Here is a 14,562-nt window from a genome sequence, read left to right on the forward strand (position 1 = left end):
AGATTTATGCATAGTCAGTATATGATTTATCTTTCATTTATCTTATTTTTTGAACAATCAACAATATATAAAACTCTTTTACTGTGAATATATATAAGAGGGATCCGTTTACACTCAAATTAAGATACACACAATCTCAGTCATTCATTTTCTTAGATCCAACGGACCAAATTGGTGAAACTTAAAAATTATTTAAGATTTCTTTTTTTTCATCATCACTTATTGCACATTTGCACTCACTCATTTGATTCATTAGATCTAAGTGAATGACTGAGATTGAGTATAATTAGTATAACTTAATTTAGGTGTAAATGGATATATCATTTTATTTATATATATATATATATATATATTTATTTGTCATAATAAAATGATGGTGAAAGTTTGATTATCCTTGAAATGTCATAAGTTGTGGGGTTCCAAGTGGATCACCTATCTCATTGTGTCTCTATCCAATTGAAAGTTGCTACATATTTAAAAAGAAAAAACATAAAAATAAAACATAATTTTTTATGTTAGTATATGTAATTTGATTGGTTGGAGAGAGAGAAATAGTTAGGGACAGAAGATGTTGGTTCGTGGGGTTCAACAGTTTTGTTGAGGATCTGAGTGTCATTTATTTCTTATATTTTTAAGGAGGCCATTTAATTTGACAACTAGCCCAACCAATGGACTTTCCGGCTAATAAAAAACCACTACGAGAAAAAGATGTATATAGTGATAGTGTAAGAGTTCTTTATAATGTCCCTGCATCATCCAACATTCATTTTCAATTATTATTGACTTTTCAAAAAAAATAATCTCAATGAATAGTAGATAATACACTGACTATGTATACATCTTTATACTATCAGTGTATAGATTTAATATTCAACCACTATTTCCCAGAGAAGCATATATTCATAATTTAGGAGAAACTTGGCTTTGAAAATTGTTGACATATTCTATCTCAAAAAATGTATATTTTATGTGTTATTATTTGTAATTGATTAACGAAATATTTAATTATTAATTTTTAATTACATATATTTTTCAATCAATCACAAATAATGATATAAAGTGATGCACTTTGGTGGACAATAGATAATCTCCCTTCAAAATGGGACATAGCAAAGAATCTGGTCATTATATATCTCATCTTTGTTTGACAAGCTATGACAATTGACAAGAATGAAAGTTTTTCAAATACTTGAAACTCAAAACCTATCCAATGAATTCTCCAATTTCAATCAATGAATTGTGGAATTGTTCAATTTCAATCAATGAATTGCGGAAATGTCAATAACGTTTTGACCCCACCAAAATTAATCCATCAACTGATTCAATTCTATGCATAAATAAGCGGTGGCATTTTGAGGCAGCAAATAGTGTAAATTCGGGCTGCTTTTGAGTACCATTTTTTAATATTATCATTATTATAACATTAGTAGGCATAAGCCATATATATGTGACTCTTTGAAATACTTTTTATATAAAATTGATAAGTTACAAACTAGTTCATATATGATAAGTTATTTATAATAACTTATTACTTATAAGTTAGTGTATGTTTAATCTTATATCTATCAACTTACTTATAAGGTAATGTTACAATATATTTCTATTTAACCAGTTATCTTATAAGCTCTTAAGTAGTTTATAAATTTTTAGCCAGCTTATGAGTTAATTATATGAAACAAAGTCTTAAAGTACCTTATAGCTTATATGCTAAGAGTTAGAAGATTTCCCTTTCTTTTTTTCCTTTTTCAATTCATGAAAATGAAAACATTTTCTATTGTGGATCATAGAAAATAGTGGCATATGAATAATTTATCATTTATATCAACGAACACTATTTAAGTTAAAACAACCCTACTAGTTCAACCTTATGCTCATTGGTATAAATGATAAATTGTATCCTTAATGAATTCTTAATTTCACGGTCATCGATCTATCTAAACTTAACTATTTAAATTGCATGGATATATTTTTATTTAGAAAAATAGACATATTACACTTAAGGTATTCCATTAATATAATAAATAGGATATATAATGGAGATATCATTTTATCCATCTATATTGTAAGGAATGAATAAAAGCTAAAAGGTTAAAAATACAGTTTTTGTCCCAAAAGTTTTCTAGTATTTTGTGTGATTTTCATCCTTCACAAGACTATACAAAAATAACCTCCCCATTAATTTTCCATCTAAAACTCTATCGGTGATTCATATATGGTGTATGTTGTCAAATATGACATTATATATATATATATATAAATTATAAAGTGTTGTTTTGGTCTCTTATATTTTTTTCATTTATAAAGAATTCACCCCTGCTTTTTATGTGTATTTTTCATCCTCTCTTATATGATTGTTTAAGAGTGATCCTCATTTCAATGTACTTAATATAAATATGCATTGTTAGTTGATCTTCTAAAATTGGGTATAAAATATATGATAGATAATTTATCATTTCCATATGACACTTCGAATTTCAAAGTAGGATATGATCCTTAATTGTCGCTATATTATTATAATAAGTAATAAAATTAGACATTTAAAGAAAATCCTTAAGTAACATAATAAAATTTTAAAATAATCAATCAATAAAAATTAAATAATTATTGTAAGAAAAACTATTTTTATTTGTTTGAAGAAAAAAAATTATCATATCAACCGAATCACGAGTGTAAATTAAATTGGATTATTATCAGATAAACAAAAAAAAATAGAAAAGAATGAAGAATTATGGTTTAATATTCCACACATACAATGTTATTCTCTCTTTTCTTTTTCTTCTTATTTTTGAGCACAAGACAACAATTACTTCACATTCAATTTTAGAAGATGATGTTATCTTTGTATAAATTATTAGATTTTTATTACAAATATTGAAATGAGGAATATTCTTACACAAACATATAAATTAGAATAAAAGTTGACTCTTACACAAACATAAGTGAAAAAGATGATTTTACCAAAACAATACTTTATAATTTTGGGTGTCGCATGAGATCAAACTGGCATGTGTAATGTCACGTTAGACAATATTCACCACGTAGGAAACAATATTAGGGTTTTGGATTGAGAGATAAGAGAATAATTATTTTCATACATGCCTATAAATTGGAGGATGAAAATCGTACATAAAAAACTAAAGGGACTAAAATTGCACAATTGAGACATTTAATGGATCAAAGGTGCCTTTTAGCCAAGTTAAAATTAATGAAAAATATGCAAATCTTTTCACATAATGATCTAAAAGTTCCCCCTTTATATATCAGTATAGATGGATAAATAAGATAATAAATTTAATTTTAGAGAGATAATATGATATAAGTCATATAAGTTGTAAAATTGAAACATATGAAAATTAGGCGAGTCTAATTACATTTTTTTATTTAATTTTTTCAAAAGAATAAATAAAACTTAAAAGTTTTAGCTTTAAAATTTTCCCTTGATATAGATTAATACTATATTCATGTTATTTTTACAATTAAGTAACACATCCCAAACAATTGAATACCACTTTAACTGCTTCCATTCCAATCATTCCCCCCTCTATTCCTTATAACTAAACATACCATAAGGAACCAAAACAGTAACTTTAGCAACTTCAGCATAGTGTTCCTTTTGGCTCTTTACACACATTTTCAACACTTAGGTAAGGGTTGGGTTTAAGGATTAGATGAGTATCTTATTTTTCTAAATTTACATCACATCCTCATTATCATCTTAAGTTTCCCACTTTTTTCTTTTTATAATGCCTTTCAAATCTCCTTTTCTCTTCCGTGTTCTCCTCTACATGCTATCCATTGACACTAACTAACCATTATCATACTTCCTTTTTGTATTACATGTGAAAATAGGCAATCTGGTCTTATGCCTGCCACCTGGGTTAGTTTGGCATGCCTGAAGAAAATATTAGGTTAGAACAAATGGAAATATATTATGTTAATTAAAAATTTAATTACTAAATGTTTTTTTTCTGTTTTTATTTCATTGTCATTGGTATGAGATATGGTTTAAGACATGATTTAAGACAATATATATTTATTCGTTAGATAATATATATTATTAAAAGAAAAGATATATATTGTCTCAAATCTTGTCTCACATTAATAAAAATATGTTATGTCAATTTTAAAATTTACAAATTCATTATTTATCTATTTTTATTTAATTGTCATTAGTGCGAGATATAGAAATGATTTAGAATAGTTTTGTTCATTGTTGAAAGCATGTATGCCTTAATAGTTAGGCTGCAGGTCAAATAATTTTTTTAAGCTCGTTAGTTTGCCATTTTGATTAGAATATGAAAACATTATTTCTTAAAGCCTAAAACACTAACCACATTATCACATAGTTAAAGTTTTCATCTCTCCCTCTACTCAATACCACAATAACAACCGTCGGTCATAGTATCCATAACCACTCTCATCTCCTCCCTTGTGCTTGTTGCCACTTGAAAAATATATTTTTTTGATTAGCACTTGAAAAAAGATTATTATCGCGATCGTCACTTGAAAAAAGATTATTATCGCGATCGTTACATTAACCTTTTTGTAAGGCTAACATCTCAGATCAAACTTTAAAAAATATGTTACAAAAACTAGTCCCAAATTGTGCCTAGAAAAAAGCTGGTTATTGAAGTTGACAACAATGAAATGTTATCAAACTTTGGAGGTTCAAAGATTCAAGGGTTCTTTATTGTCTGGTACTATTTCCTGAATATGAATGGTAATCTCTACCACTCTCCACTTCAACTTCAAGTGGGAGTATCTCCAAGAGGTTGGTGAGTCCAATCATCCATCCTTAGGTTGCTCAAAAAAGTTATTCCTGACATTTTAGTTTGAAATTCTTGCTTAATGGGGCCACTGGGGTCACCATCATTTTTATACTAAAGTCACCATCTTTTATGCACATCTTAGCACAAGTGTTAATTTTCCTCTTGGCACATTACTTGTCATCTTTGATTAGATTTTCCTTTCTCTTTTTCGTTTCAGTATAACAAGTGCGTTAGTTTACAAAGATGAAGACCACAAAATGTAAAATTTCTCTCTAAGCCATGTCAATATAGGACTGAACAGTATATGTAAAGTGACATTAATTTAAACCCAAAAGATAATGATTGGCATAAAGTTAATCATCTAAAGAAATTTACAAAAATTAGTCTTTTCAATAGTATGAAATCGACTTCTAGCATGTCCATTAATTTTAGATAGGTGGTATTAATTTAATCCATTAATAATATCAAATGGCTTCCATTTAGTCTCACAATCTCATAATTGATGGATAAAATGGTTGATGTCACACTCCATGATCAAAGTATTAAATTCAAATTGATATAATTTCGGGGTTCAGGACTACCCTCCCAATAAATGTTGTTTCCATGAATTGAACATTTAACATTTTAATCATCTTGAAGATCTAGTGAGACTTTACACTAGTAGACCAACACATTGTTGGTATAGTTGTAGTTTGTTTAACCTTCTATTTAACTTATTTTCCTACACTTTAACAAGTCTATATCCAAATTAAGGTCAGGCGAGATTCTACTATATTTTTATAACAAGTTACTCCCCAATTTATCTACGCGTGTAATGCAATATTCTTGCTACATAGGATTACTGTCTTGTTGGAACTTTACTACCAACATTTAATTCCATAAATATCACATGCCTATGTAGTAAAAATTTCTCTTAAGATAGAATGACTTAAATACTTATTCAACAAAGGCTCTTGAAGAAACCTATAAAGGGAAACCAGTGGTAAGTACAGTGGCTGAGGAGCCACATAATGTTAAGAGTTGAAGCTCGTGGGAAAGCATATGTGGCCAAAGGAAGGACAACCTTAGTACTCCTAAAGAGGAGAACACACCCCAAAGAGAGATACATTCAAAGATTTATGAGCAACATTTTTTCTGTGGTGCAATTGTGAGAAACAAATTAATTGATGATTTGGTATTGTTTCTTACAATGGGAACTTTTAGTCTTTTAGAGCTAATGAATGAGTATCAGCTTTAAAGTAAAAATAAAAACAACTGGGATAAGTTACAAAAGAATGTTTCAGGAAAAATAGTGGTTTAGCAAAAGCAAAATAAAACCGATTTGGGATCATCAATAAGGATATATACATACAAGTCAAAGGTAGCAAAAATAGCAGGTTTTGTTAAACTAAAGTTCTTTTAAAACCTACAATGGGAGAAGTTAGTGGTAAACATGACCTGAGTAGGGGCAGCCTCAGTACTTTGAATGAGGATTATGCTCACATTCAAAGGGTCTACTGATACCTCATAATATCCCCAAAAAATTTAAAATATGACTTTGTGAATATTAATGCATATTTGCTACATTCAATGAAGCCAAATAACAAACACAAGAAGAAGAAGACAACACATGTTTGCAACAAGGTTGAGAATTAAACTCATTGAGATCAGGCTATGGGGATTGTTTTTTTCTTCTTTTCAGATGTACCAAAAAACTCATTGGTCTAATATATTATGTAATTATTTTACTTTATTGTAGTGCTGATAAATTATTTTACAGCTCTGTATTTTTAGGCAAAAATGCACATAAGCATCTTCAAGTATAGCTCTAAGTAGAAAACCCTCTGTTCTTTTCACCTAACCAACAAGGCCATCTATAGTTATGATACTGTCTTATGCCCTTTTCTATTTACCATCTGTTATCATCATTAGTGATAATCACAACACTTGACAGCACATGTGCCTTTAAACCATAAAATCCCTAATTTCATTCATCCCAAAAATGTTTCACCTTCAAACCAGAACTACCTAAAAGGCTGGGGCTTCTACAGCAAAACCAGACATTTCTGTTTGGTCAAATAACCCTGGATAACAGTTCTGGTTGCCCAAATTTTAGTCATTCAAAGGGTTTCAAAATTCACAGCTATCAAAGGCTTTGTTAAAGAAGAAGCAAATTCTGCTTAGAGAACTGGAAAGTTGAAGAAGGCAGAATGTACTAATTGGATTGAAAGTGCTAAGTTAATTGATATTGGGTTTGATATAGTAGAAGCAAGATGCAATATTTGACACAGGGATATGCTAAATGATAGTTTGATGATACATATGTGATGGATGTGGAAATGGATATTTTGTAATTGTTTAATTTTGCTGGGTAGGGCATTAGTTAAGATAGGTATATTGTTGGATGCACTTTTTATGCTTAGTCCATATAAATTCTGGTGGTTTAGTCATTGACGAATAAGAACCTTGATGATATCAGAGTTTGAATCCTAATTACTATGTTTTTTTATTATTTTAGTATTGTATTGCACCAGTGTACTGTAAATGAACATTCTGGTAAAAAACTGAACATACATAATGAACACAAACATACAAAAAACAAATAAGCAGTTCCATGAACACACTGCTCCATTTTTCTTTTCTAGACAGAATAGATTCCTCAACTCAAACTGAAGCTATAATTGAGGCACATTTTGAAGAGATTCATGGAGAATGGCAAGCATTTCGAAGATGCAGAATATCTTTTTGGACAAGACGTACACAAAATTAATTAAACATTGGTGTAAAATCATATTTCTTAAAGGAACATAGATAATCACACAATCCAAGATTTATCACTCGCCTTCCTTCAGTGTCAACTAAACATCAAAAAATAGAAATAGTAAACAATCGACATCTAATTATCTCGGATCAGAAGATACAATGTGCAAGGTAGACAAGATCAGCGAGTGGAGAAAGCGCGCATACGAATATACGATGGTTACAGCAGTTACTATGCAGCATTACATCCTCTAGAATAATGTGGATGTTGAAGCTAAATCCTCAGGTGTCACAGGCTTATGCAGCTGCAGCAACAATCAAAAAAATAATGTAGTAAGGCATGAATTTCATATACTTTACATGTTTTCAAATAATTTGGATGGCAAATAACTTTATGCAATGGAATTCCAGTGACAAACAAAATTAAAGAGGAGGAAAAAAAGTTACAGCATTTGCAATTGTAAGGCAATGAAAAGCACGGAAGAAGTGATCATTGTGGCAAGGAAGATCATCATGGTTCCAATATGTTACATCGCGAAAAGTCGCATTGGTATGCCAAGAAGCCGAACTGTCTTCTTCATCTCCTATTTTGTTCTTCTCTAAAACAAAACCTGCATTTCATTTTCATTCACAATTAGGTAAACACTCACATTAATATTCAGTGGAATATCTATGCATTTTCAGTATAACACAGTCACTACATCATCCACCATTTATGTGTATTATTACTTATATTTAAAGTTAATGATAATTAAATATCAACAGTAGATAATGCAATGATAGAGTAAAAAACTTTTACTCTGTCAATGTATACATCTATTTCTCTAATAATATCAGTGTAACCTTGCGGTCACGGGAAAATGTGGCCGATGCAACCGCGATACGGGCTTCCAAATCTGCAATATTGCGGTTGTGGAGTGAAATTTAAAACAGTAGTTAACATTAATAGATAGAGATAGAGTAAGAGAGACCAGTGTAGGGATGAGGAAGATGGAGGGTTGCTCCTTGAAGCAACCTGCCTCTAAAATGTGCTTTCTGTAACTGTAAACCCTCATCCTCGGAGTGGACCCCACTGAGTTTGGGTTTGAAATATTGGGAAACGGCGGCGACGCCGTCGTACTTGACGCAACAGGGAAGTTGGTGAACACGGCCGCTAAGATCCTCCACCGTGTTGGTGCTGAAGTCTATGGTGGTTCCCTTTCCTTTCTCCATCTCCGTTTCTATGTTCTCTTCCCGCCTACTGTGAATGCTTCTTTATAAATCCCGCTCGGAGATTCAACGCATTTTTTGACCCACTTTGTTTCGTGATAAGATACTAGAAGCCCAACCCACTTCTTTTTATTTTTTTGTATATTGATTTATCTATAACTTTTTCAGGAAGAATTTTTTATCTTTTAGATAAGAGATGAAACTATTTTAGAATATGCAGTTGACCCACTTAATGAATATTGCTCTTAGAAATTAAATTTACGATATTTTAGTCTTCTTAAAGATAGTGGGTCTTACAATATTAAATGAACAACATTTCTTTTATCTTGGTTAGAATTTAATATATAAAATAATAACTAATTTAGTCTCTCATATTTTTAGTGTGCACCAACTGGTGCCTAATAAATTTAAAATTTTAAAAATAAACACATGTCTTTATCCGCCATCTGTTAATGTTAACAGAGTCGTTAATCTGGAACATTAACTGCACACCTGGTGATTATATGTCTGAAAATTTAGTAACTTAGCTAAATTACATCATTTCAAAATTTTCCAACTAACAGAAGCACTCATTTAAAAATTCTCATATTCACCGTATTGGTTCCTATCAGTAAATAAAATTTTGAATTATAAATCAAGTTTCTTTACCCTCAAATCATCCTTAAGTGTGGTGGTGTAAGTTTTTAAACCTTAAGATGTAAACCAATATAATAGAAGTAACTATTATATGCAAAAAAAATATATATATATATAACCTGTCGCTTACATTACATGGCTATAAGATTTAAAGCTCTAAATAGTGCCACTAATAAATCTCCTATCTGCAACAAAAATTGTATGTAAATTTTACTCATATTACTAAACATATATATATATAATATACGGATAATACAACCAACCTAATCTTAACAAACTTTATTTTACTACTAATTTAGGTTAGGTTCTTTTTTTTTTCTTCCTCTTTTACTTGGAAAAATCAATTTTATCAAGTAAGAAGATAACAGTTCAAATAAATAGATAAGAGGCATCCTCACAAGAAGACAGTTAAAAACTGAGATGCCAAGCATGTCACTGTCTGCATATCTAAGAAAGTAAATATCTCTAAAAAGACTAGAGCACAACATCCGAGGGATGCTAATAATAATCTTATCCCATTAGTTATATGGCTTGTTAATCATATTGTAATGTATGTAACACTTGGGAAAAGGATAAACTAGAAGTTTAATTTGGGATGGAGATTTGACCGTTTATCTTAATAAGTTAAAGGATAATTTGATATTAATAAAGATGATATGCGAGTGAAGATCTAGGGTGAAAAACCAAGTTTATGGTTCAAACTTTCTTTTATCAATAAGTACTAATATGGTAGTTATAGAAATTTTGATAGACTAAAATAAATGTTTTTTCTTGGAGTTGATAAAGGAGAAGAAGATGACACAAAATGCCTTGGTTTTGTGTCTTAATATATTTTTTTAAAACAAATTCAAAATGACATTGTATCATTTTTTTTGCTAAGCGAAAAATATATTAAGAAGTACAAGGGGTGCTAACCTAATACAAGCCAACAAGAAACTAACAAGAAGCTAAGATATAAGACATCGAGTCCAAACACCAGTTAGAAAAAGAACAACAATAGGACTTAACATTGGCCAAGAACCAAGTCCAAGGTCTAATCTGAATTAAGTCCAAAATATGAACGACACTAAAATCCTTGGAAGAAAAAATAACCTCGTTTCTCATTTTCCAAATAGACCATATAGAAGCAAACCAGATCATAGACCAAAGATTCGTCCCTTTTTTACACTTGTGCAAGCTCATATGGTCCTGGAAAAAAACAGTGCAATTATCTGGCAATGTCAACTGCTTCCCCAACAAAAAATAAACACTCCTCCAAATGTTCTCAGCAAAAACACAAGATATAAACAAATGATCTAAGGATTCCGGGTAGTTTTTGCAAAACACACAACCCAAATTATCATTTGAGAGAATCAGAGATCTCTTCTGAATATCACACTTGGTAGCCACTTTTCCTCTAATCACACTTTGGAAGGAACACAATTAATCCAAACAGAATTAAAAATATTACCTAAAGGATGCATGGGAGCATTTAATAAAACATCATAAGAAGATTTAACTTCAAAAATGCCAGATGAGGTTAATTTCCATCTCAAATGATCCTCTTTACCAACAACACAAGAAACTGGGCTAATAGTATCATACAAGTTCCTTTCCAAAGTCGTTTCCCACACAAAAAGAGGCCTCCTCCACTTAATCTCCCAAACCCACCTACCATCAATCCAGACACCATTCTCCGAGACAGAAGAAGATCTGTTAGCAGCCACCGAACACAGGCGCGGAAAAACAACACGAAGCGGAATCTGACCAAAACAGTTATCATCCCAAAAACTAGCAGTGGAACCATCCCCAACCTCCATAATAATATTTGAGAAAAACCAATCCCTACTCACATTGTATCATTTGAGTAGACAAAATATGACATATCTGTATTTAACGTGTCTAGTGAACGATTCAATTAACGTTGATAGATAAGAAATAATATATGGACTAATAAGAGTCTATATTTTAAAAGTTAAGATCAAAATAATAATTTAAATTTATTAGGAACTAAATTAATACACATAAATTATAAGGACCCAAAATGGGTAATTAACTATTCAGTTAATTAAAGTTTTTTATGTGGTGATTATATGATTTATGTATATATTATTTTTATTTAAGATTAAATAATTAAAGCATTCTGAATATGTGTTAATAGTGTAAAAAAGGAATAAAGGATTGTACCCACTATATATAAAATATTTTCTGCTTTCATTAACAATCTGTTTCACAATATGCATCTTGTCCCCAGCAATGATCAGACCATGTTTATAGGCAAGAAGTTAAACAACCTGCATTTAATATTTCGAAACTAATTAGGAGGGTATTAATTGTTACTACATTTTAAAAAATTAATATATAATATGTGTGGATTCTTTAAATCAACAATGCTTCTTGACATATTTGTAAACAGAGCCTACAAGGGGAAATGGGATATGTTAAATCAACCTAGCCTACAAGAGGAATTTCGATATCAACATGAATTTGTGTGGGAAATTGCTCAAAAGAAATTGGGAAAGAGAGGAGGAGGAGTTCAACAGGTATTTAAAACATGTATAAGAGAATGAAACAGAAAATATGAAACTTATTTCCCAACATGTCTCTACGACAAAAGCATGTCAGACCAATCAAAGCTTTGATCCATGGACAACTTTTGGCTCATGACAACTAAAGGCAAGTTGGGATCTGATTTTAATATCATGTTGAATTTCCATTTTAAAACCAATTTGAATGAGAAGAATAACTTATAAGTATTTAAATCATGTCTAAGAGAATGAGTTAAGTAATGTGAGATTTACTAACCAATAGTAGGATAAATACAAGGAAAGTGGCATTGCTAAGATTTAGTCATGAGAATTTGGAAACTTAATTCCACCCGAAATTGTAGCTCATTAGGTGGTGGGGTGTGTATGAGTTCCACTTAAGCTATAGCTCAAACTTATGGCTCTTTGGTCATTTCCGTTTTCTTTTTCTTCCCTTTTTTAATATCTTGCTGTGCTGTAAGTGCATCTTAAATTGTAGTAATTCATGTCAGCATGCTTGATTTGTTAACTAGCTTGGTCATGGACAGGCAACAATAACCCTTTATCTACTAGGTGAGGTTGGCTGCATAGACATCTTGCAAAATTCTATATTCATGTTGGGTTGAATTTTATTTGTTGTTTTAGTTTTATAATTATATGTTGTTTTGTAATCTTAACCTCATTATTTGATTATGATTAAGAATTTCATATATCGTGTATATTACTCAAGAATTTCTTCATGGAACCAATTCGGTATTGTTTATTAAGGTATAGTTGCGAGTTAGTGATTACTTTTCATATATCCTCTATGTTCCTTTTGGCAGGAAATTGCTAAAAGACTGTCTCGCCTTTCAGATATTTGATGCAAATAGAAGGGAACTCAACTCACTAAGGTATATTTGCGAGTTAGGGTTTAGGGGTAACAGAGTGAATGGAAAGGGTTTGAATGCAGTATGCACACCAAGTGCATATGCTTCAATTAGCAAGAAAGAAAGAAAGAATTGTGCAGAGTGAAAGAAGAATGAATGCTGGTTTTTGAGAGAAGAAGAAGATAGGATAGTGATTCAATGAATATGCCTCAATTGTATTAAAAGATCAATTGAATTCTTCACTCTTAATACAATACACAAAGCTTACTATTTATAGCTACACATCCTAACTAACTTGCCAACTAACTAGCTATATTAGGAAACTTAACTAACAATTACACAAAGTTGAATTATCTTCCAATACTCTTCCTTAATTCAGCTTCCATTCTCAACACCAATGCTTTGCCTTAGCTTTTCGAATCTATCCCTTTTTAATGGTTTAGTGAACAAATCAGCAAGTTGAATTTCTGATTTGCAATGCTCCACCTTCACCTTCCCTTTGCTCACTTGTTCCCTAATGTAGTGAAACCTTGTTTCTATGTGCTTTGATCTTCCATGAGCCACTGGATTCAAAGCTAAATTGATAGCAGATTTGTTATCAATCATCAGCTGCAAAACTCCTTCTGGTTTCACTCTTAGTTCTTCCATTAAGCTTGTCAACCAGGCTGCTTGACAAGTGCACATACAAGCTGCAATGTATTCTGATTCACAGGTTGAGAGTGCTACAACATCTTGCTTTTTAGAGCACCAACTTACAGGGGCATTGTTGAAGAGAAACAAATACCGTGTTGTGCTCTTCCTATCTGTCTTGTCCCCACACCAATCTGCATCAGAGTATGCAATTAGACTAGATTCATTGCTGTTTCTGTTGCTATTTGCAGGATACATAATGCCATAGCCTAGTGTTCCTTTTAAGTATCTGAGTATCCTCTTAACAACATTCATGTGGCTTTGTTTAGGAGACTCCATATACCTGCTTACCATGCCAACTCCATAGGCTAGATCAGGTCTTGAGTTACACACATACCTCAATGACCCTATCATTTGCCTATACTCTGTTTTGTCTACTGCTTGATCTGCATCACCTTGACTCAAGCCAATTCCAACCTCAATTGGAGTTGCTACTGTGTTGCAATTCATCATCTGGAACCTCTTGAGAACATCAGTTGCATACTTTGTTTGGTGCATCAAAATTCCTCTGTTTGTTCTTTTGAATTCCATGCCTAGAAAGTAAGACAACTCTCCAAGATCAGACATTTCAAATTCAGCCTGCATTTCTTCTTTGAATGTTTGGATATTCTTCAATTTTCCACTGGTTATGAGTAGATCATCCACATAAAGGCAAATGATTAATATCTCTGCAATGTGATCTCCTTTTACATACACACCATGTTCAGTGGTGCATTTAATAAAACCAAGTTGCATTATAAAGGTGTCTATTCTTCTATTTCATGCCCTTGGTGCTTGTTTGAGACCATAGAGAGCTTTGTGCAATTTGTAAACCATCCCATCACCGCCTTCTATCTCAAAGCCTGGTGGTTGTGTTACAAATACCTCTTTGTCTAGAGGTCCATTTAGAAATGCAGATTTGACATCCATTTGATGTATTTCCCACCCATTGAAGCTTGCTAAACCAATTACCAACCTTATTGTTTCAATTCTGGCCACTGGTGCAAAAACATCATCATAGTCAAATCCTTGCTTTTGAAGAAATCCCTTGGCAACCAATCTGGCCTTGTACTTGGATATCTCACCATCTGGATTCAGTTTGGTCTTGAAAACCCACTTCACAGCTATTGCATTCTTGCCACTTGGAAGTTTTGTTAAGGTCCATGT

At 31.5% G+C, this 14,562-nt stretch overlaps 1 protein-coding gene across 1 annotated transcript; it reads right to left on the reverse strand.

Moving 5' to 3' along the window:
* On the reverse strand, nt 7,419-8,751 carry LOC109335231 (ribonuclease H2 subunit C). Its single transcript, XM_019571346.1, has 3 exons — nt 8,480-8,751; nt 7,956-8,119; nt 7,419-7,813 (listed from the first exon to the last, which is right to left on the reverse strand). Exons 1-3 carry the CDS (start codon nt 8,718-8,720, stop codon nt 7,760-7,762), a joined length of 459 nt encoding a protein of 152 aa, XP_019426891.1. The 5' UTR covers nt 8,721-8,751; the 3' UTR covers nt 7,419-7,759.

The sequence above is a fragment of the Lupinus angustifolius genome, chromosome LG20 (assembly GCF_001865875.1).
Source record: "Lupinus angustifolius cultivar Tanjil chromosome LG20, LupAngTanjil_v1.0, whole genome shotgun sequence".
NCBI lineage: Eukaryota > Viridiplantae > Streptophyta > Magnoliopsida > Fabales > Fabaceae > Lupinus > Lupinus angustifolius.